General features: G+C 45.2%; 2 protein-coding genes, 1 long non-coding RNA gene and 1 other non-coding gene across 4 annotated transcripts; 3 read left to right on the forward strand and 1 right to left on the reverse strand.

Annotated features, from left to right (window-relative positions):
• Positions 1–295: 295 nt before the first annotated feature.
• LOC116428399 (protein O-mannosyl-transferase TMTC4) lies at positions 296–3,370 on the forward strand. Its single transcript, XM_031980027.2, has 11 exons — positions 296–511; positions 592–817; positions 890–1,073; positions 1,155–1,334; positions 1,395–1,855; positions 1,918–2,298; positions 2,363–2,470; positions 2,587–2,728; positions 2,797–2,911; positions 2,968–3,150; positions 3,234–3,370. Exons 1-11 carry the CDS (start codon positions 481–483, stop codon positions 3,368–3,370), a joined length of 2,148 nt encoding a protein of 715 aa, XP_031835887.1. The 5' UTR covers positions 296–480.
• Positions 3,371–5,472: 2,102 nt separating this feature from the next.
• Positions 5,473–5,591, forward strand: LOC116428436 (5S ribosomal RNA). Its single transcript, XR_004235263.1, has one exon. It is a non-coding gene; the product is annotated as a 5S ribosomal RNA (ribosomal RNA).
• Positions 5,592–6,629: 1,038 nt separating this feature from the next.
• Positions 6,630–18,375, forward strand: LOC116428391 (uncharacterized). The gene is made up of 3 exons (XM_031980009.2): positions 6,630–7,621; positions 15,980–16,621; positions 17,100–18,375. The coding sequence occupies exons 1-3, from the start codon at positions 7,603–7,605 to the stop codon at positions 17,615–17,617; spliced, it is 1,179 nt and encodes a 392-aa protein (XP_031835869.1). The 5' UTR covers positions 6,630–7,602; the 3' UTR covers positions 17,618–18,375.
• On the reverse strand, positions 11,172–14,384 carry LOC143175132 (uncharacterized). Its single transcript, XR_012999791.1, has 4 exons — positions 14,289–14,384; positions 14,142–14,215; positions 13,862–14,047; positions 11,172–11,270 (listed from the first exon to the last, which is right to left on the reverse strand). It is a non-coding gene; the product is annotated as an uncharacterized LOC143175132 (long non-coding RNA).
• Positions 18,376–24,249: the final 5,874 nt, after the last annotated feature.

Consider the following 24,249-nt stretch of genomic DNA (forward strand, 5'->3'; position numbering starts at 1 on the left):
CACCTGACAGAGAACTCTATGAACTAAAACCCCTATTAGTTGCAAAAAAAGATCATAGATGTCGCTTTAGTGTCTCTTATAAAATTTTATTTATTATTTAAACATTTAATTGTAATTTTTGATACTTTTTATCATTCAGTATCGTCATTGGGGGAATTAATAAACAGTATACCAATCTTGGACAACATTATTTATTTAAAAATTTGCCAGGTGTTTATTTTATGGTCCTCTGATTCCAAGCAGTTCTATGTTGTTTATTTTTTTTATGTTACTTTTAGTTCCAAGGTTTCACCGCTAGATGCTGGCCAATTTTGTGGTCCATGAAATCGAACCGGAAGTGCCGTTTTGTCAATAAACGAGTTTTTCGTTTTTAATGTATGCTTAGTTTTATAGTAAATTATGTTATAATAAAAACTATATTATAAACATGTAAAGGTCTAGAATAGACTTTCGTTTACTTTAAGTTATTGATAAAAAGTTATGTTATTGAAGACAAAATCTGATCTGCCTGGTACATTAATTAATTTTTATTGGAATTACTTATTGTTGTGTATAGAATTAACATTTCTATTAGCAATTTTATACTTTCAGCTGTCCCACTGCGACTTTCTTTATTTATAATTATCGTATTATCACTATGCTTTGCTAATAGTTATAATGGTGATTTTGTATTTGATGATTCTGAAGCTATTGTTAATAATGAGAATGTACAAAGTACACCTCTCAAGGATATATTTAAAAATGATTTCTGGGGTACTAAATTGACTAATAAACAAAGTCACAAATCATATAGACCATTCACAATTCTGACTTTTAGGTAAGAATTTATTATAAAGTAATCAATGATACAATCACATTTCACTTGTACATGTTACATATCTTCTTGTAGATGGCATTTTTGGTTTCGAAAAAGTTTGGTTGCTCAAGATTATCACTTGATAAACATTATTTTACATACATTCGTCTGCATCCTGTTGTTGCCCACATTTATTGTATGTTTGGGTTCAAGAGGACAGAACACTGCATTTTATGCAACTGCATTGTTTGCTGTTCATCCAATACATACAGAAGCTGTAAGTTGCATTCTGCATCATTGAAGTTGCATTCTGTATCTGTCAACTATGATCTAATTAATGATTTCTTTTGATATACAGGTCTCAGGCATTGTAGGAAGAGCAGAATTATTATGTGCTTTATTTATGTGGACATCTATCTTACTATATTATCAATCAATCTATGCAAATAAATTATTATATAGATGGTGTAGCATGTGTGGTTGCATTCTATCCATTGCAACTGCAATGCTATGCAAGGAGACAGGAATAACAGCAATTGTAAGAAACACAAAGACATTTTGATATATCAATATACATAATAATAAACATTTTTTTCAGGGAATTTGCGGTATATATGATCTTGTAATGGTGAACAAAATACTACCATCAGATGTGATCAGATTTATGAAAATGAAGTACACTTATGCAGAAGCAAAAAAATTCATCAACCTGAAACAGAAGCTCATAATCAGACTTTGTATACTTTCTGTGTCTGGTTTAATGCTCATGGTTTCAAGATTCAGTGTTATGGGATTTAAACCTCCAACTTTTCAATCTATAGACAATCCAGCTTCATTCATGGACAATGTCTTCCTACGAATACTGAATTATAGTTACATTTATTGCTTAAATGTATGGCTACTAATATGCCCAGAATGGTTGTGCTTTGATTGGTCCATGGGTTGTGTACCTTTGATTACTACTTATGACTATAGGATATTCTGTGTAATTATTTTTTGGTTAATACTTGGTACAATGATTGCACATATCTTCATCTGCTGTGATGACTTATTTCTAAGGTAAGGTTACTGACTTCATTTGCAGTGTTTACAAACTCTACAAATTTTGTTTCTGTTTACAGATACTCACTTATGGGACTAGCAATGTTAATCATTCCATTTCTACCAGCCAGCAACATCTTTTTCAATGTCGGTTTTGTCTTAGCAGAGAGAACTCTTTATATTCCCTCTGCTGGTTATTGTCTTCTTATTGTTATAGGGTTACAAAAGCTTTGTAATCGTGTTTCTGTGCAGTACATTCTGTTAGCGTACTTAGTTCTCATTTCATTATTTTTTGCAAGATCTTGGATGAGAAGCGAGGAGTGGAAAACTGAAACCTCGCTTTTCAGATCGGCATTGCACGTTTGCCCACTGAATGCAAAGGTTCACTACAACATTGCTAAGAATGCCGCTGACTCCGGGAATACAACATTAGCGCTCTACGAATACAAAGAAGCTCTAAGGTATAAAGAGAACAACATAATTGTTTAAAAAGAACTTGATCCCAATCGTTTTCTTTTTAAATAGATTAAATCCTAACTATGCTCAAGCTATGAATAATCTTGGTAATTTGCTCAAGGATCAAGGAAAGTATATAGAAGCAGAAAGTTTGCTTAAAAGGGCTATAGAGCTCCAGTAAGTCTACTTATAACCGACTATTTGAGATGCAATGAACAGATTGAAAGAATGAATGTAATCACGCCTAAAATTTTTCAATTAGGAACATAATGTCATTAAGTCGTGAGTTTTAGGGATGACTTTGCTACAGCGTGGATGAACTTAGGTATCGTCCTTTCGGCTTTGAAGAAATACGATGAATCAGAAGAAAGTTATTTGACAGCACTGTCTCACAGAATTAAATATCCTGATTGCTTTTATAATCTAGGTGTCTTGGTTGGTAACTTATTATTAATATATAAAGATGGAACTATCCATTGTAAACTAACTCATATTAATTGCAGTACCTTGAACAAAAAAATTACGATAAAGCTTTAAAAGCTTGGAAGTCCGCCACTAAGCAAAAAAAGAATCACGGAAGAGCATGGAGAAATATGATATTACTCCTTGATGATCTGGGTATGCACAACTGAACAATACTGTGTTGGTATATCGTATAAAGATTTGCATTTTAGGTACGCGCGATGATGCGCTTAAAGTGGCATATCAAGCTCTGCAGTATTTACCAGATGATGCTTTAATTCACTTCAATATCGCCAACATATTGGGCAAAGTTGGAAATTTTGTAGAGGCAGAAGTGCATTTCAAAAAAGCAATATCACAAAATCCTACAAACTCAATGTTTTATACAAATTTAGGTAAATTTTAAGTTTTATATCTAAGTACTGAAGATTCATATTTTAATTCTATGTTAATTTTATGATATATTAATGAAATATAGGTGTACTCTATCATCGATGGAATAAATTCGATGAAGCCGAACACATGTACAAGAAAGCATTAGAAATTAAACCAGAATTCAATAGTGCCAGGGATAATTTGAGAAAGTTATATACTTTAAAGTCATCAATAAAATAATTTATACTTTAATATCAAAAGAACTGTATTTACTATAAAAACAAAGTTAGTTTTTCCTGCAATCTATTTTGCCCTTTACTTTTTCGAGATTACGCGGATATGCGTAAGCTTTGAAATTCCCGACTTTCTTCCCGTCGATATAGTTGTAAGACTTAAAACAACCATCACAGTAGTAACAAGGATTATGTGGAATTCTCTCATGTTCCATAGTGATCCACTGTGCAATGTACACACCACATATCATGCAATATTTAGAAGACATGGGTCTTATCCTTACAATTTGTGGATATTCCGATACAGCTAATGTATCACTGTTATTGATCAACCTATAAATGATTAAACAGCATGTATTCGAGTACCCAATTATTGGTTTATCAAAATTACCTTGCATCACTAAATATAATTAAATGTTCACAGCCTCCTTGATGCTTATATACCCATGGAAAACCAAATCTTAAGAACAGAGAATCTATTCTACACTCCTCCATTGAAGCAACTTTGAAAGGACCTAAATTTGGTCGTCTTTGTGCCCAGTCAATGATCACTTTACTGTAATCATAATTGGTAGGGTGTCTAGTGTCATTGTAAAATGTATCTTCAATAAAAATAAATCCTGATTTGTATACATCCTAAAATAAAACAGAATATTTATGTATAAATACGATACAACTTATCAAAAAGTTTAAATAAAACTATAAAATTACTTTTGCCATTGGTCCTATTGCCTTGTCTAAATTTTCACTACATTCACGAGAAATGCTACAATCAGTTATACAAGATATTTTGTCACGCAAGTCTGCAAGTGTCTGAGACCCTAAGACAGCTGTAACATTGTTTAATCGAACTATTGAATTAAGTGAAATATTTTTTGCACGTTGTGAGAAGGGATGATAAATTCTGACATAGACCAGAATATCTTGTCCAGGAATTGCAAAGTTTCCATTTGTTTCCTTGTCCTTTTCATAGCGCTAAAACAAAATGTAACAGTTGCATTTATAAATTATTTTTCATTTTAAATAAATATTAAATGAAATAGACATTTACTATGAATAATTCACTTTGATACTTGCAACAAGGATGCTTTGTTTCTTGCTTCAGCCTTCTTTTCAGATGTTCAATAGTTTTTAAATTCACATCCGGTGGTTCTTCAGGACCAAATGTGTCTTTCTTTCTTAATTTTCTGCTATCTATTAATTTTGGCATTTCTCCATCTACAGTTAAATTGTCAATGCTATAAAACAAAAAATATATATTACACGAAATCAAACAATAATATAAGAGCTAATATTAAAACAACACCAATCAGTAATTAAAATACCTGCAGTAACTTGACAGCATGCTCATTTCTTCCTCGCCAAGTTGAGCTCCCATCACATCCATTAAATCTGTGTCACTAGGTTTCGTTGATATTAAACAATCTGCCGATATTATCAAATTACGATATTCATCGAAGTATTCTTTTATATGAACCTTTGGGGAAGCATTTTTGTTATACAATTTGTACATGCCATCCATTGTTATGCAGTGTCTCTAAGTAATTAAGATGATCTGTCTACCACTTCCTTTGTAGAATAAATAAATAAATATTTTAGGGTATAGCTTAAATTCTCGTTTTAATTAACTATCAACTGTTACGACAGTATCTAAACCTAAACGTAACATATACAATACGTTTGCCAGCTCCAAATAACCACACATTTTACTCAGTGTTTCTTAAAACACGTGTTGATCGTACTCGAGAAATTAAAAATCTTCATAAGAATTCCACTTGCATCTAATTACAAGTATGTGCTGAATAAGTTTCGTTAACGTATCTAATGTGTTTGAATCTTTTTTAAAGAACAAGTTTTGAAATAATTTGGAAAGAACACCCTATTTTACCAACAAATGTAACCCAAGGTATACTTCTAATGAAAGACGATAGATGGCAGGACGATGACAGCTAGAAGAAAATCTTCAACATATTTTGTATATCGAAGATTTAACTATTTCTCACAAAATTATTATTAACTAATTTTAACTACGCGTTAAGTATATTATTTCTATTGTTTAATATACTATTTGTTAGAATCATTTGTTGAGAACAGTAAAAACATTCCTCGAGCAACGATCAAACCACGTTGAAAGCACTGGTTCTCGTCTGATCACCGCAGTTAAGCAACGTTGGGCGCGGTTAGTACTTAGATGGGTGACCGCTTGGGAACACCGTGTATTGTTGTTCATTTTTTTTTTCAGCAGTTAAATAATAAAAACAACATATACAGTATCCTTTTAAACATTTACCAAATACGCAGACGTTAAAAAGACAAATAATAAACAAACATACTACCATGACGCGTTACGTATGTAACACATGCAATTAGATTCTTCCAACAGTAGTCCAAATCAATTCAAGACATACGATTAAATTCTATCTATTCCTTCGTTCATATAAGTACCAAGGTAAAATGAATATTTCATGAAATATTCACTGATGCCTAAGGAATCACGGTCGACGCAAAGCGTGTACCATGAACGGCAACAGAATGGTACAAACTTTGCAAAAAGGGAACGAATGGGACTTGTTCTATTCACAAGTCCGTGTAAGTAGATAATGCGTTGCGTGCCGTGAGTCCGAAAGAGTGTGTCCGTTGGAAGTAGAATAAGACAATAAACGCGAGACACGAGGGCACAATGAAGAGGCGTAAACTACGGTTGCTCACGGTGCGGTGCTCTCGCCAATGGTCCGTGCCAGCGTGGGGCTCCGCCTCTTAAGCGTGGCCAGTTTTCCCCCTTGGTGCCTATCGTGATTGTCGGCCGCGCTTGGTCGAGCGTGCGCACCAATGTGTACACCCACGCACACGCTCTCGCAGCATCCATAGCGACGGAGGCGAGACGGAGGCGAACGCTAGAAATGCGCAGAGAAGTGTGCGCGTCGTGTCAATGTGAGCGAGCGTGCATTGGTCGGTTTGACCACTTGCAGCCCTCTCAAAACGAACGCTAGCTATTTCTCTCAGACTATCGTCGTCTCGCGTGTTTCCCTCTGCGTCCGATCGCCCCTCTTCGTTCAACCTATTCCACTTACGACGGAGCGACTGCTCAGCTTCCGTCCCGCTCCGTTTCCAACGATTCTCATTCGCCTCTCGTTCGCTCTTGCTCTACCATCCACGCACAGCCACGCGTACACGCTCGGAGCAAGTAGGTGGGTGCCTCTCTTTCACGCACACACCGCCGCCCGCTAGAGATAGGCTCATCTCACGTACGTGTGGCTCATGCACGCAAAGACGGGAAGAAGCGACTACCGCGGGGAGCGGGCGGCGGCTGTGTTCTAAGGCCACGCTAGCCGGAGTGGAGATTTCTTATTTCTGCTCTGGTAAATCTGTCGCCCCAGTCAGTGAGGCAGCGAAGGGCGAGCCGCGCACCATTGACCGTGTCCGTGCTTCTTTTTTCGTCTTCTCTAGAACGCTACTCGCGACCCGGCGTTTGCCGTTTTTCTCTCTCTTTCTGTCTGTCTTTCTCTCTCTCCCTCTCTCTCTCTCTCTCTCTCTTGCTCTCTCTCTATCTATCTATCCACCACTCTGTTTCTCTGTTTGATCCATACGCGCCACGTCTCTCACTTTCTCGCTCTGTCTCCGCTACAGAAGCACCAAGCGGTGTACACGGACACGGTGCCGTACCCCGTTTACACCGGTTATTTACTGTCGCGCTTCATTGTCGCGTTTTACCCTCGAGTGGCTCTCTTCGGCGCGCGTGAATGAACACCGATCGTGTGGATCACGTACCCCGCCGCCCTTCTTCGAGTATCCTGCGCTCGCGTCCGCGAGCTATCGCGAATCCGCGCGAACAGTCCGATCCCGCGTCGATGAAGCGTCGCTCGACGGTGGTTGCACCGATTTCTTACGCAGCGAATCGGTGAAGTGACTCGCGGACCTCTCTCTCTCTCTCTCTTTTCCTTGAGTCATCTTGATCCTCGTTGTTGTTCCATTGAGACGCTGTGATTGTGAAGCCAGCAAAGATGCTTGACACGTTCCACTGGAAAATGTAAAGTTAAGGGATGCCAGTGCACGGGGGAACACAGTGGTGCCGAGTTGGAAAAGTGTAGAGACCGCAGAGACTTGGAATTTCGGAGGTACTCACGGCTCCAGTTGTCACCTGGAGGGTTCATTGTTCGGTCATACACGGAGTCGTTCGACTGTCGAATCACGGAGGAACCGCGCTGCATGTAGCCGTCGGCTGCAGGCTCGCACTTCTCGATGGATCCCCTGGTGCTAGGTGAGCGATCCTTCCTGCAATTTACACGATCTATATACACCGTTCCGCGGTTACGCGGGAGTGATTACGTAACGCGGCTCCGTGAATCCGTTGGCAGAGTTTATCAGGACCGATTCCGATTGGAGTGCCGTCGAAACGAAACGCGCTGAATCTTCCTCGAGCGCTGTCCTCCTCCTCCTACTCCTCTTCTTCCCATGGAGCGTCTTCCACGATGGAAGATTAAATCGTCGCGCGGTGTGCGTGTCAATCAACTTCGACCTAATTGAATTTATAATTAAATGAGACATGGCGCTTGGATGTATCTCTCGGCGCCGTCGGCCGGTCACACTTATTAATTTCGCGTTGCAACGATAATGAAATAGGCTGCCGCAATTATTATCAACTTACACGCATGATCGGCGGGAAGAATCGGCGCGACGCTCGTTTCCTTGGAATCTCTTCTGCCTAATTAATAAATGTTACTCACGGCCTTCCGCGCAAACAACGCGCAAACGGCGCGTTGCAGGCGTGTAATAAACTGTCTCGTTAAAACCTCTTTAACGCAAATTGTTTGGATTTCCTTGTTTGAATATTCAATGAACGCCGGCAATCCTGTAGCATTCTCCGTCGGCTAGCAAATTCGAAGGTTACACGAGGAAGTAAAAAAAGCCTGGGAAAACTGAATTCGCAGTGAACGGTTCAGACGTGTCTACGACGGTTCCCATTCATAGAAAGTACAGTGTGTCATTTCTCTGGCAACCTTTGCCCTTGCTGGGTCTCGGATGGCCTCTCGCCCTCTCCTTATCACCTAGCTTTTCATCTCGCCTTCCTTTTTTCCCTCGGAGCTCGACGAGACAGAGCTGCTACATATTAGAGCGTCGCCGATGCTTCGCGTTGCCCCGGGCGATCCGTGTTTGATAATTGTGTCAGCCACCCTCTCCACGAATATCGGAACTGACCGGTCTAACGAGACTGTTTCATAACTGGTTTCCGATGAGTACGTTCGTCCGTGTGATCCGTGGCCGGATGCTGCTCGACGTCAAGCCAAGAACGTATTTATACTCTTCCTGAAAGCTTAAAGACATCAGGACTTCCGAGTGATCGATCACGGAACAGGATCGGTAAACCTGCACCGATAGAACCGATAAAAGCGTTCTCTCGATCTTCCCAAACGCCGCGAGGTCGCGGCTTCTGGAAAGCTTCCTTCCCTCGTACGCCGAAGCAAGACGCTCCTGATTGACAAGTGTCGGCCAGCGAAAACCGATCAGCAATGCCGAAGCAAGCCCGTATCATGACCTACATTTTGGTAACCCGACCATTAATCACCAAGATGTATCACGTTTGTTGTGACGCGTGAAACGTTGCCGATGACCCAGATCTAACGTCATCCACCGGGGCAATCTCGACGATTTTGCCACGCTTAATCGGACAATGCACACGCGTCGCAGTCGAATTGTTCGAAAGGAGCCCGGCCGAAAATCTCCGGCAGAAAAAGGGAAAGGAGCGGCGGCAGACCTTGAACCCGCGATCGCAGATAATCTTTCGAAAAATCGTGGACGAGCGCGTTATCGTCGGCGTGGGACAGTCGAACTTTGTACGGGCACGAACGCGTTTCGGAGCGAGGAGAGGTCCAATGAATTTTTTTGCGGAACGATACGCGTGGAAAGAACGTCCGCGGTTTAAAATGCTCGCGTTATCGGGCTCCTTCGTTTTTTATCCCCCCGGATGACGTTGACAATCCCCCGGAGTCATTGACACCAATACAGCCGTAGCCGCGCGTACGGTTCAAGACCTTGATACGCGAAGCGATACATTGGAAACGTACACCCCGAGATAAAGCCGTCCGAACGTACTCTTCCAGCGGGAGATACCGCCGACAATAAAAATTTGTCACGAACAATGTAACGTACCGATTAACTGTAATGTTTCTGTGTTATTCTGCACGCTTCGGATCGCGACTGTGACGATCGCGAAGGGACGGGACGCGAACTTCTGCGGATAATGGCGGAGGCCGGACCACTCGGGCGTAGGGTAGGCCGAGGCGCATCGGATCGGTTCGGGTTCCACAGCGGAAAACTGATAGTTACAGCTTGGAATCAACAGTTTTTTTCATAGATTCCTTATTGATAGACGTTCAGCTTCAGTATCGATAAAAGGAACGATTAACATATTTCAAAACCTTCGTTTCATAAGCAAAAAGGTGAAGAGCGAGAACTTTTGTTTATGGAGCGAGGGTTGTTCAGTTTTTTAATGATTTATTTTATTGATATTGAAGCTGAATGTCTATCGATAAGAGATCTATGAAAAATGTTGATTCTAAGTTGTAACTATTAGTTTCTAGTATATCCGAGAGATTGGCGAAGCGATCATACGATACGACAGTGTACGGTTGTTTGTCCCGTTGATTCTCGTTGGAAATCAGATTGTCCTCAGGAGATGGTTCCGGAGAGGCTCGACGATATTGACAGCGGCAGGAAACGTGCAGTTACAGATTCATTAGCGTTCAATTAGTGCCGTTTGTTCCAGTTAAACACGGAAGCCAGCTTTTAAAGGGTCCGGTTGACAGAGGACTGCGCAAATAGTTGTATTAGCTCCTGGTGCTCCCACTTCGGCTACCTAAGGACCGTTCGCCCCGTTGCTCCTCTTCAGAATGTTACGAACAGCGTCCTGGAAGTTTAAAAGGATTCAGGACAATTCGTTGTCGCTAATTTCGTTTCTCTTTTGAAGCTAATCCTTGGAAGACAGTTCTCGCGTTCGACGCTCGGTAGCTTTGTCCCCTTGTTAAACAAATTTCAAAGCTACTAATCGCCGATTCCGAAAGGGTTTGCAAACACTTTGCTGGACCAGAGAAAGCGATTCAATTAGTTCCTAAGTAAAGAGTGGGTCCCGGAACGTAGCGCCGCTCGCTAGAATTGAACTTGTCTGAATTTTGATTAAACGGAGAGTTACACTGTCGCCGAGAATACGAGATGGCCAGTGTAAATCATGCAAAATCGTGGGTGACGCTATCTATCTCTTTATCGTAATATTAAGCAACATCTCGATGCGCCTCGCGCAACAGTTATTTCGAGTGTTATGCAACATCGTATTACACGCTGTCGACGATGATGCCGACTGGGATTCGTTCAGTCATTTAACCGGCTTCAGCTTCTCCCGCGGAAAGTACTGTACCTGTGTGTATTCTTCTAGCGATAGTGAAGCTCGAAAATCATCCGAGCCGCGCGGACTCTCGTGACAAGCGTTGGCTACGTGAACGCGACAAGGTGGAACGTATCGCATGGACTATTTCGCCTACAGACAACTATCCTACGGAGAAACGATTCCAAGATGTATTGTTGACAAGTTATTACTTGCACGATTTGAAGGTAGAGTTCTGCATACCTGTCCCGTGACTGGGAAACCTGGCGGGCGGCCATCGGGGAGTCTTCTCGGTGCCTCATTCCAAAAACTGGGGATTCTTCGGCACGCGTGAGACGTCACTGCCTGTGTCACGCGTGAAAAACACTGGACATCATGGAATCGGAATTGACGAATGGTCATCGCGCTTTGCAAATAACAACGTTACACTTTACCAATCAAGTCCGAGCTCTCTTCAGTCTCTTCGGGAAAGACAGGAAACGCTCGTTCATCCGGAACCATCCCTCCAACGGGACGCTTCGGCCGCGGCAGGCTGCAAAATTGCATTCTGTTAGAACTATTTCCGTTCGTATCGGCTTCTGCTTTTGATTTTGCGCCCCTCCGCGAAAAACGGGGACAACGAGCGTTCGCGGTATCGAAGACGAAAAAGAACACCGGCTACACTTACGCCGGTGCAAGTTTTTTGTTCGTCGATCGGATATATTTCGGTCCCACTGTCATCGCGTATTCCAGATGTGACCGGGCTCGCGCACCGACACACGCAGCCCTGCACACACGTGCGAGATAAATTTCGCACGGATGTATTTTAGGTGCACGAAGAAAGGTGCGGCACCGGGGATGAAAAAGGGAGGAAGAATTAGAGGAGCGAGCTGGTGAAAGGTCGGGCGGGACGGTCTTGCGCCTTTAACGCGCGCCAAATAGACGAGGCTTCTCGGAAAGCGGCGATATCGCGCGAGGACTATCGGGAAACGATGCGAACCGATGGTTTTTCCGTGTGAAAACGGAGAGGAGAAGAGGATCGAGTACAATAGAGGATCGAACGATCGCCGGCCGAGTCTCCGGCGGGCCCGTCTGGAAAGCGGAGGAGCTACGATGAAACTATGTTCGACGAGGTCAGACGGTTATCGTGAAAAATGTACCGCGATTAGCGCATAATTAATTTCCTCTGGCGTCAAGTTGCATAAATTTCGCAGTTATAAATAGACTCTCCCGCAATCTCAGAAAAAATCCCGACATCCATTCTTCCCGCGATATTAGAATCACGGCGATTTTTCCGTGGCCGTTGAATAAATACTACCTACGAAGTGCGCGCGTTGATGTAATCGGACGTGATAACATGATCGCCGGGGAGCCGCGGCGGTAACCAACTTTAGACGGGAATGTGGAAAAATCGCAATCAGTTGCCAAGAAGCCTCTTCAACGGAAGATAACGCTGTTTGGCCGTAGCCCAGGTTTATGAGCTCACTGGAAATAATGATGAGGCTTGACAGGACTATTTCGAAGCCGCGGATGGACGCGGTATAAATCTATAGTAGAATGTTCTGCGCACGATTCTCTTCTACGCTAGCTCCGCGCGCTCGTCGATTCCCCGAAGAAAATTCAAAGGCTGAAACGGATTCGAACGAGTTCAATCCCGATCCTCTTTCGCGCGTCTTTCATCGTGACAGATGTTTTCCCCGATGTTCGCTCGTCGATACGCATTCGCGGCGATTCGCGTGACGCTACATTAATCCCCGAAACCCGATCGTTCCCCGAATCGTTTAACTTTCCTCCCCTTTCACGCTCGAGAATTAAGAATCTTTAATTTCTGACGCGCCGCGGCGCGTCGGGGCGAACTAATCACTGACATGTGCGTCGCGCCGCCCTGCGCCGCGGAAATTAAATTAAAGATCCGTTTCTATAAGAGCGAGGAGGCCGACAAAGGGGACGGTGGCTCGAGGGGCCGATAATTAGCGAGTGAGAATGGTAGACAAACACTGGTTCGCGTTCGGGGCATCTACGTAAGTGAAACACGTGTTTTCGAGGGTGACACTGACATCCATCACTCGCCCCGTGCACGCCCACATCTCGGACCATTCCGCGCCGTTCACTTTTCTACTTATATCCGGGGCCCTTCTCGCTCGTCCTTTTGCGCGCGACGATTTGTTCGGCTCCGCGGTATCGTTCTCGCGAATTTCCAGTTACGAAATTAGCCGATCTTCGCGCGCAACGATACTTTTGCCGCCATCGGGTTCATCGAGCGACGAGAAAGGTGTTCAGGGGGGGCGACGCGGGCCGAGGAGAGGAATGAGCCTCTGTCTGGCCGCGGAAGAAGATGGTAAACGCGCAACCTGTCGCATTAAATTTTCGATAATTCCCCTGAAATCCTCCTTCTCAAACGGAAAGCACAGTTAAAGCTCTCCGCCGCGAGGCGCAGTAAACGTCTGGCAACATTATGACCGAACGTTATCAATTACCGTCTCGGTGAAATTACCGTTAACAATCTGGATCGCGAGAGCGTGACGCCGACTCCCACTATTTCGCGAATATAATTCGCTGTTTGTGACGGATTCAAACGTCGCACAACGGGACCGCTGTTAATTCGCTTGAGAAGCGAGGCATCCGTGGCTCTCGGCCGTCTCGGAGGATGGTCTCGAGTTTCCCGGTGGATCCCGCGGATCGGGGAGGAATAAATCGTTGCGGGAAGATCGAGTGGACGCGTATATATCTGCGGATCGTCCCGCGGAACACGGGGAAACCGGCCATTTCACGCACGCACACGCGTGAACGTCGCCGTGCACCCAATATTATTAGACTTTTTCTCGGCCGCGCGGTGATGAATGGCCGAGATCAAAGGGCCCGGCGCGTGTAGTCATTTTACACGCGTGTAATACACGCACTTAAAGCGTGGAGCGGCCCGCTGTGCACGCGTGTGCGTGTCTCCTGTCTTCGCACATGCTACGCACGCGGAGGATGTCTCCGTCCTCCGGGACATCGGGACTTTTACTTTTCGCTAATTCGTCCACGGGACGGAATCATCTTGACGATTCGCCAATTGGGAGTGAAGTTTCCGAAGATGAATATTCACGTAACCGCGTTTCTTTCCGATGAATATTTCAGAACACATATGGGCCGAGTGTATACCTTGAAAGCGTGATCAATCTTCCAGCGATTCAGAAAGCAGGCATTTTCGATTGTTTTTCTTGCGTCCATAATATTTGTACTAGCTGGTCCAGCGCAGCAGGGGTAGCTCGGCATTGCTAGAAATTTATCGCTGACCCGTATCGAATTTCTAGTAGCCAAGGGTCCCTAAGCTCGGAAGACTAATGCCTAGAGGAACAAGAAAAACCATGGCTGAGAATATATATGGTAAAAGCGATTTAAAAGAAACACGCTAAACGTTCTCCGCGCAGACGGGTCTTACCAACTCGATTAATCCTCCGTTCAATCCTCGCCCTCGACGCAACATTCGGCGGCGTTGACAGGAACATCGGCCTCCTGGAAAACCGCGATATTCGTCGTATATATAAATCTATCAGACGAACGGTTTATCCCCTCATTAATTACTCACCTATAAGCGAGCCGGCCGAGGAGCGAATAAACCACGAGGCTTGTCTCCGGTTTAACGAGCGTTACTCCCTCGCGATCGAACGTTCGCTGGCAAAAAGACGGGGCCTTTAATGTAACGCGGCTCATTAAGTCCAAATCGTTGGAGTTTAACGGGCCACGTCGGGGTCGTTCCACGAATCAGCGGTTCGCTCGGGCGTCCGTAGCGGGGTGATTCCGGGAAACCCCGTCACGGCATTCGCCGATCGGATCTCGGACGAAATCCGTTTGCAGAACTCCTTTGATTCGACGGCGGTGCCTTGTCGTCGATTGGTTCTTGATTCGAATGTCGTCCGAAAACCATATTCGCTCTATAAATCACGCGCGCGTTGCGAAGCGGTAACTCGGGGTGTTGTAAAGCCGTTCCACTCAGCCGATTATTCCGAGCGTTGTAATTCAAGAGACTCCATCTTCCCTCCGTGGAGCATCAATAAGCCCGAAGACTCGGATGTGGCGGAAAGGTCGCGCGTTTCGCGCCTCCGAGAAGAAATACGGCGTTGCGCGGCGAATCGGGGGGATGCGAAGAAAGATGGTGAAAAAAATGGTGGACGGTGGAACCGCGCAAAAACACGTCTCTACGGTTGGCGGCGTCGCCGGCGAAACTCTTGTTCCAGGAATCACGGGAGGCATCGCGAGGCCCTCCTTTCCGTCGTGCGGTTTTTCTTCTTTGCTGCTCTTTTTCTCTGTAGTACTTCCACCGGCTCGCTCTGTGCGCAGAGAGAGAGATAGAGAGAGAGAGAGAGTGTTGAAGAGAGGACGAGGAGGGCCACATAAATTTCTTCTCTGCAGCGTCCCTTCCGCGGGCAGGAAGAGGAGTCCTCCATGACGGGTCCGCGCCACTTCCTCTCCTCGCGGATCCATCCACTTCTCTGCAGCGACCCTGGAAATGCAGTGCGATTTTAAATTAGTCGTTGAATAGAAGATGCAGCGCTATAGTTAGTTTCGAAATCTTATTATATCACAAGGAAACGGGTTCCTATTAGATTTACGACTGGACACCCGGAAGAGACATTCCAATTGGCCTGACAATTTGTTTCGAGGATAATTGAAAGATAAGACGCGTAGGTGGAACCCTTCTGGCATCGAGCTGCTCGGAGACAGTCGAAAGTAACTCTTACCGCCTGCCTCCCGGTTAAAGATAGCCGGTCTTATTATTCTCGTAACGGGTTGTTATGCTTTGGTTACTCGCGTGTACGGAATTTCGGTGGGTTCGGAATGCAGTTAGGGGCAATTGGCTGGGCATCGCTTCGCTAATTAAGGGTTGTTACAAGCGAGCGTGGATTAACGGGAGCGAGCGGCGCTCGGTGTTCACCACCGTCTACATCTGCGTCTCATTAAAACGAACCCCAGCGCCAGGTGTAAGTCTCGATGCGGTGTGTATTACTGTCGCGTTATTTCGGCGTCCCACCGAATCGACGTTAGATCACTCTACCTCCCTCGCATTCCGAGCGAGCGCGCCGCCGAGTTCGCTAATCGAATTCGTATCGTATCAGAGGCAGAGGGTCTCGCACGAGCGCGGCAATCGAAGGAAACGAGGTTCGGATCGATCGAGAGTTTAATAGTCCTGGGTCCAGCCTCGTAGCCGAGCGTAATAAAAACCTTGGAAGAGGGGAACCTATAATTTAACGGCTGTTTTTCCTTCTCTTTTCGAAACAGAGAGCAACGCGTCCGATTTGGGTGGCGACCAACAGCAACAGCAGCAGCAGTCTCAGCACCAACAACAACAGCAGCAACAGTACGGCGAGGTGAACCAGTTGGGGGGTGTGTTCGTGAACGGGCGGCCCTTGCCTAACGCTGTCAGATTGCGAATAGTGGAGCTCGCCCAGCTGGGCATCAGGCCGTGCGACATCTCGCGGCAACTGCGGGTCAGTCATGGTTGTGTCAGCAAGATCTTGGCCCGTTACCACGAGACTGGCAGCATACTGCCGGGTGCGATCGGCGGCAGTAAGCCCCGGGTGACAACCCCGAAGGTGGTCCAGTACATCAAGCAGCTGAAGCTCAAGGACCCGGGGATCTTCGCCTGGGAGATCAGGGACCGACTGCTCTCCGACGGCGTCTGCGACAAGTACAACGTGCCCTCGGTGAGCAGCATTTCCAGGATATTGAGGAACAAGGTCGGCGCGGCGACCGCGATACACCATCATCCCCATCATCCGGCGCATCATCACCATCATCATCATTTATACGCGGCCGCAGCGGCCGCGGGGGCCGCGCTTTGCCCTGTCCCTTACCCGCCGACGCCCTATCACGCGACGCCGCCGCCTGTTACGCATCACCATCATCATCATCACCATCAAGGTTGGTAGCTCGAAATTCCACTCTTTCTTTGCGTCAATGTTGACCGGGAATTTTGCGCGGGACGCTGCAAACCGGGATACACGGTAACGCGACGAAGAGCTTAGGCAACAAGATACAAGATTGATCGGAAACGCAGCGATGTCTGAGCAAACTTTCCGGTTCAAACATCGACCTATTGGGTTCATCACGCAATCTGAAGCTGGCCATTGCGCGGAACGGCAGTCACGTGCGAAGTAGCGCCGACGATACTCTCTAGAGTCGATGGTCTCGGCTGGCTCGCGGCACGGTACCGAAAGTCTAACTTCTCGGGCGTCGTTCTCCAACAGCGCAACTTGACGTGTGCGTGCGTTCAGTTTTAGCAGCGAGCTCGCGGGATATCAGGCAACAGTCGCGTCTCTTTCTTCCATCCTGATACGAGCGCTGATTTACGAATTCGAAACAACCCGTTCCTACCAATTTGGTACCGGTGCGTTTCCAGTTGGGCCGACCACGCCGAGCAAGCTGTCGCCCTCGTCGCCGACCTCGATCCACGCTGGCCATCAGCCGACAACCACCGGCAGTCTTCAGTGGCCTAGTCCCCATACAGTCCACGACATTCTCGCGACAGGCTGCAACCTGACCAATTCCCCGTCGTCTTCGTCGCCGACGTCGCCGCTCTGCGCGTCGGTGAACAACAGCCATCATCACCACGGCCATCACCATCATCAGAGCAACGAGAACGTTGCTGCTAACCATAACAATAACAACAATAACAACAACAACACCAGCAGCAACAACAACAATAACAATAACGAGGAGGAAGGTTACCATCATCCGCATCACCATCACCACCATCATCAGCAGTATTACGCGTCCGCTCTTTACCATCATCATCACCACCATCATCACACGGACTCCGTGACACCTGTAATGACTGCGTCACCGGTGCTCGCCGTCCAGTCGATCATGATGCAGTCCTCCGCAGCGAATAGTCAACCTGCTAGTCCCTGTAATTGAGACGATTCGGTCAGGAGAAAGAGTTGAAAGTCATTTGAAAAGTGAAACCGCGAGAAAATGGGTTGCACCTCTTCGAAGGAAGAAGATCGGAGGAGCACTGTGAGTGGTGCGAGTGAAACGACGAGCGCAGTGTCCGTGATCGATCGTTCCGAAGTTGGATCGCATTGACTTTGAATCCCCATGATGATTCGCTATTGCGCCCGTGAGACTTTTGTAACAGAAGACAATGTACAGAATCATTTCGTGTGATTGTGAGACTGACGATTATGAAACGTTTCGGAGCCATACTCGCCGGTGTCTCGAACGATGAAGCGTATATCATCACCAGTATTATATATTTTTATCGTCGTTTGCCATTAATCGAATGTCAAGAGTGCCTTTACTGAGTGCCATACAGAAACTATTACGCAATACATTGTAAGTCACCGTACGCGCGAGGAACCGCGAGGAGACAGTGGTACAGAGATTGTTATAACTTTCCAAAGAGTTTTACACGCTGTTCACGTTTTGTAGATCTTCACGCGTTTTCTTTCGAATGTTTCCTTCGATACTTGCATGGATTTTATAAGATAATTGTTACGGGTGTGTCGTATGCTTTCGAGAAGAACAGTGACGGACGTGAAATAAAGGAGCTATATCGATGTTACTCAAGCGACGATCGAGCACGATCGCTTTACGATTACATAACTGTAGTCCTCTGCCATGTTTTTTTTTATGGAATGTAACTTTTGTCATTGGGAAATATATATTTTCCTTCAAGTTAACCGACGAAGCGTCCCTTTCACTCCTCCAGGCTGGCAGCCGGCGAATCCGCCGAAACGTCTGAAACGGTCGTCAGGTAAGTCCGTCAAGTTCCCGTCGAGCGTGGCCATAATTGATAGCATGAATTTAATAAAGGATTAGCGTCAAATTACTTCGTAACGTCCGGAGGATTAGATGGTAACGATGCGTCCCGAACCATCTTTCCCGGCCGCCATGCCGCCACTATAATTAAACTGAAATTTTTGCACGTCGAACATTAATCTGCTTCCTTGCTCACGGCTCACTTGGCACGCTGAAGAGTTCGAGAATACAACGGTGCTTCAGATCCCCCGCGATACCGGTATTTACATCTTGGCAAGCCGCGCGATACCTTTGACTGCCGTTCTTTTGCACGTTCGGTTGGTCCGAACGGTCCAAGATCGAAAGTGGCATTGTTCCCTCGGTGGAAAGTACAGATGCGTACGAGAGATTTCCAACGGAGATGGAACGCGACGATCTACAATAGTTGCAGCTCGAGACAATCTCCCGCGGCGATCTGTTTAATTACTGCAACTTCCGCGGCTCGAGGGGAAAGTTTGTTTCAGAAGCGACGACTGAAGAACCGTCGAGGCCGTCGGGATTCAGTTGTCCGTGCACTGGTAATCGAGTTCCCGATCGATCGGCGCGCACAGGGTATGTATTCACTTCCAGCAGCGGTTTAAACGGGAGACCGTCGGCATTACTGAGGCTGCCATTTTGATTTCGCTGGAACCGGCGTACGGTTCTTCATTTTTGCGGTCTCGCATCCCAAGAGTGAGAACTGTTACGGCTTTCCGGATACAATCTTCCGTCAACTGACGTTTCAGCATCGTGTGGAGATCAGGCCAACTTCTCGATAACCTGGTTCATCAAATTCCGATCCTCCCGCGCCTATATGTAAAGTAGATATAAATACGGGACATCAAATGAAAATAAAGAGTCTGCCTTGAACTACAATCAGTTACATACGTATTCTTATTGTCCTTGCATACCGCGGTAGCTGAAATAATTCAGACCACTTCGTTACGCGTATTTCATAGTGGATATATAAGTATTTACCTATACGAGTCGCTCAGAAGCTAATGCGGTTCAAAGTTTAGAGAACAAAAATTGAGGAAACAAATGTTTTGGCTTCTAAAAAGAATATTATTTGTTCCATTGAAATTTCCGGAGCAACTGAAGATAAATTCCAAACTGCAGACCGTCGAAGAGCCGTAAAACTCCTGGACTTCCTATCTTTTTTCTGTTCGACATTTCTTTCGTCGCAATCGGAACATCTTTGGATTCTTAATGAGCCAGCTGCAATTTCCGGAACGACGTGTTCCACATCCGGATACGTTCCACAAGTTTCCGATTCGGCGAACCTATCGGCTATGTAACATTCCACATCGTCAGTAAAGTCATCGTCATCGTGTAATTGACTTTAAACGCATTGACTTTATGATTACTTGCACGTTCGCTTTGAACACTCGGTCTTCGGCGTGGATCGCGGCTTGTAATTCGCGTGCGTAACAGCCGATAGAGTGGGCCGCATGATTAATGCTTTCATTCCGAATAATCGAAGCCATTTCTGTGTAATCGATGATAATGAGCGTGCAACGTTTAATGAGCTGCGATATCGTTCTTAATGCGTACTAGCTTGCATTGAAAGTAATCTTTTCCTCTCTTGTTTTTCCAGAGAAACAATGCTCCGCGAAATACGCAGTAACCCCTCGAATTGCTGGGGTGAAATACCTGTTACACGTATCATTGCAGACGCGAATCAGGTTCGAACGTTCGAAATCATTGGCAATTAAGAGTCGATCGATTGCATCCTCTACGATGCGATTCGTTATTCAATTGTTATTCAATGTGAGAACAGATAGCAGCTAGAGTTTGCGCGGGGTCGCCCTTTGTGTGGATAGATGCGCGCACGCTCGCAATCCGAGTTATAAAAACAAACGACTCGCCGCTGCCCAATCAGCGTCGATCGAGCGTGAAATCCCTCCTCTTCGACGAAATTAGACACCCACTCGGCGTTCCCGTCTTCATGGGTCCACGTCCGCGATCACCAATGGTAGTTTTTCAAATAGGATTGCAATATCAAGTTCGCGGGCGTGTCCCTTGCAGAATTTCGTGGCACATCGATGATCCTCTGCTCTCTCTACACCCCTAAAAACTACATATACATAAATATAATGCACATTTTTAGAAATCAATCAATTTCATTGATAACGACAGACGATATTATAATCTCCGACATGACGGAACCACTTTCATAAAGAACGTTCGTTGAATGACTCTTCACGAACTGTTTCCGCGTAAAACTCCCTCGACTACTGGACCCAGCTTTCGACGTATAGCCGCGATCGTGTTTTTCTCCTGACGTTTAGGCGTGCATAACATAATGAGGACCGTTGCGGCGTGACGGGCCGTCCCTTTGAAATACGAATATCCCCTTTCTACTCTGCGGTGAGATAGCCCGCCCCGTTACTCTATTACTCTAGTCAAAGGAGCGACAGAACCTGCCCACGAGCTACTTCTTTGGAAATCGTTCAGTGTCAACTTTCCTCGGTCTCATTAAGCGCGCGCCGCTCTTATTAACCGCGGGAAGCAAAGGGAAATGCGCGTGGGGACTTCTTCTGCCCGAAACCTGTAGCGTGATTGCGCAAGGGTGTGAGAACGTCGACGGAATGATCTTCCGGAAAGACTCGATTCCTCGTTGATCCTCCTATGGCCACCGGAAACCTCCAAAGACGAGGAATGCCTAAAAATCATGCGAAACGTATGAGAACTCGAAAGAGCAAGGACAAGTTTCGCAAAGGTTAAGGGTCATTCATCAGAGGCTCGCAGATTTCGCCGAACAATTTCTCCTTCTAATATCTGAGGAGTGGACAGACATTGGCCGTGAATGGGTGTATAAATTAACACGGCAAATACACGTCAGGGCTTTTTCAGAGTGAGTGGATTCAGGCATGATATAAAGGTGTCTCGTTTCTCTGGTGTCTCCGGCAACCCCCTTAAAATACGGTGACTTCTATATAGTAGTGGGTAGCGTTCGGTGTTACGGCACGCGGGCCTCGCGAACTCCGTCGCGCTCGATTACAAGCTCCGCCACGACCAACATACGCTAATAAATTAACGGGTAAATAAACTTGGCGAAGAGAGGGGACAGTCCGCCGCGTATCTGGCTCGCTTAGAATAGAATAGAATGTATTAGAAGCGTACGCGCGATTAATGGACCGCGGGTTCCTACGGCTGGAAGTCTCGGCGTGAACGTCGACCGGAGAATGCTCGATTTCCTGGGAACGAGGGCCGACGATCATCTTGACGGGCGCACTTTTGCTACACTCGGGAACCTCTGAAAGCCGTCCTCTGTGCCACGAGACTTTCTTCCGACCGCGGATCCAAATCCGTTTGCGACGGAAGTACTTTCGTTATTCTCTCTGAAACTTGGCAATAAGAAGACCCTTCAGTGCGGCATGACACGCTAGAAAATTAATGGCCGATATGATAAATTTTGAAGAGACAAAAAGTACAACAGGACGGATAAGTACCAGAAACTGTCGGCCATCTTCGAGCACGCCTGCCATCTTGGGCTCGCTCTAAAATAATGTAAAATTTAATTCCGATAACAGGATATTCTACGTTTATTCCGATCAGCGATTTTAACAGCAACGAACTTATTCCAAGGGACAAAGCAGCGAGATTTCCCAGTTTGTTCGCAAGAGAGGATACCTGTTGTAGGTTCAGTCACCTAAAATCGCGATCCTGAACCTTCCAAACAATGCCGTTCAGAAAATAGAGTACGCAGAGAGGAAGAAGAGAGCATGAAAGCGGGGTGGTACGCGGTAATTAAGAAAGCGTCCCGTTCCTTTCGTCTGGAGGCGAGTCGGTCCGCGTTTTCCATTCGGTGTACAAATAGCTCGGATACCCCCGACCCCTGTCGGCTTCTCTCATGTCTCCGCGACGCTGCGCGTCGCGTCGCGTCGCGTCGCACGCTTCACGCTTCCGCGCTACTCGATACCGAGCGTTGTCGGTCCCACTTTTAATCTCTTTCTTTTGTCATTTCGAAACGTTCTATCAATAAGAATTGCCTGTTCATTGTATACCCATTCGATAGGTCTTTCTACACATGGAAATTATTCTAGATCTTCGTGAAATTCCTTAACACGTTCGCTACCAGTGTCACATAGTTGCGAGGGCCGCAATCCTATATTTTATATAAAGAAAATCAAACTAATCCTATAGATACAGTCAGTTCAAGTTATATACTACGAAATTACATTCAGGGAGTCAATGACTCGTGTTAGCTTCATTTGTTTCAATAGTTTAGAAGATTTATGGAATGAAATATAATTGAAACAAACGTTGGTAGCGAACGTGTTAAGCTTATACACCATTAGCTGGTAGAACATTGGGAAAAATAATTAAATATTCGCGAACCATGAATGACGAATTTCTATTCTATGATTCGAACATTGAGTCATGTGACTTTAAACGGTACTTTCGAACTGCAAAGGGAATTCATTTGAATTGTATTGGTGGGTATTATACACCTACCGATGCGGCGAGCATTACTGAATCGTATTTAGGCGCAGCTTCTGTAAAAAGGTTACTATTTACCATTCCGTGTGTCTATTTTGCCGGGCTTTCGGGAAGAAGAAGGATAGAGGATAGAGACGACGGCGCAGAGACGCATTAGCCATATTCCGAGGTTGCATGGCGGAACGCCCCTTTCATGCCATCCCCTCCTACCCTCGAATATTACCGGGAAGATAGAAAGTCCCGGCGAATCTGCCTCGGAAGCTTCGAAACCAGCGTTCCGCGTGTAAATTGGTTAACTTATTGCCACGTTTAATCACGCTTCTTCCTGTTCCTTCCTTTTTCCATTTCTAAATCAACCGGCAATGAGTTAGATACTCGCCCGAAGTGGAAAACTCGTTCGAGTATGACCGTTACGTGAAATTCGAAAACTTACCAACTTCGAGAATTGAAAGAAAGGAATTTAAATTCTACTCACACAGGTCATCGGTTTCATAATGGATTGATACTATTCATCGTCAATTGTTAACGAGGCGTTAGATAATTAATGATATTCTATGTATCACAGTACGTGTATAGCGTACTCGTTCATGTAGCGAGAATGATGCCGTGACGTACGCCCTCTATTGAACTGATTCCCGAGACACCTATCGATTATAATTTGACACTATCGATGGTGCGTTCAGAATTGCCGCGAAAAACGAATTGATTGTAAAAGATTGAATTGACTCGTTGAAAACATGGATCAGATTAATTCAGTTGATGGTAATACATTTGTTATTAATGGTACCGTATACGATGATTTGTAAGGAATCTGGCGATGAGCACCAAGTAATTTTGCATCCTCTTCATACCACAACCGTCGAGAGAATGCGAGAGAAATGCTTGGAAAATAACTGATTCTCTCTTAAATAGATTCCATGCAGACAATTTGTCATGTTCCTTTTAGATCCCAGGAAGTTGCAGCTTCATAAAGCCTTATTTTAACTTATTGGTAAGTTTTATTAATATCATGCAATACCAGTAAAGGTATTTAAAAAATAAAAATAAAACAGATCTGAAACAATCATGTACATAAAACGGTTTTCGTTTAAACTTATTTTTGCGCATTCCTTTCTTTTTTCATTCTAGCCAATCCGTTTAAATTCGTTCACCGTATAAAGAATAGAGACGACTTACTGTATCTGTTAAGAGAAACTAAAACACTTATTCTTAATATTGCTATTTCAAAAGATATTGCTCGTGTCTTTTACACATTTGAGTCTTTTTACTAGATACGACCTACAATTAATATAACGCAAGTATACAAGTTCGCATAAAAATTCAAA

This window comes from Nomia melanderi, chromosome 12 (genome assembly GCF_051020985.1).
Source record: "Nomia melanderi isolate GNS246 chromosome 12, iyNomMela1, whole genome shotgun sequence".
Lineage (NCBI taxonomy): Eukaryota > Metazoa > Arthropoda > Insecta > Hymenoptera > Halictidae > Nomia > Nomia melanderi.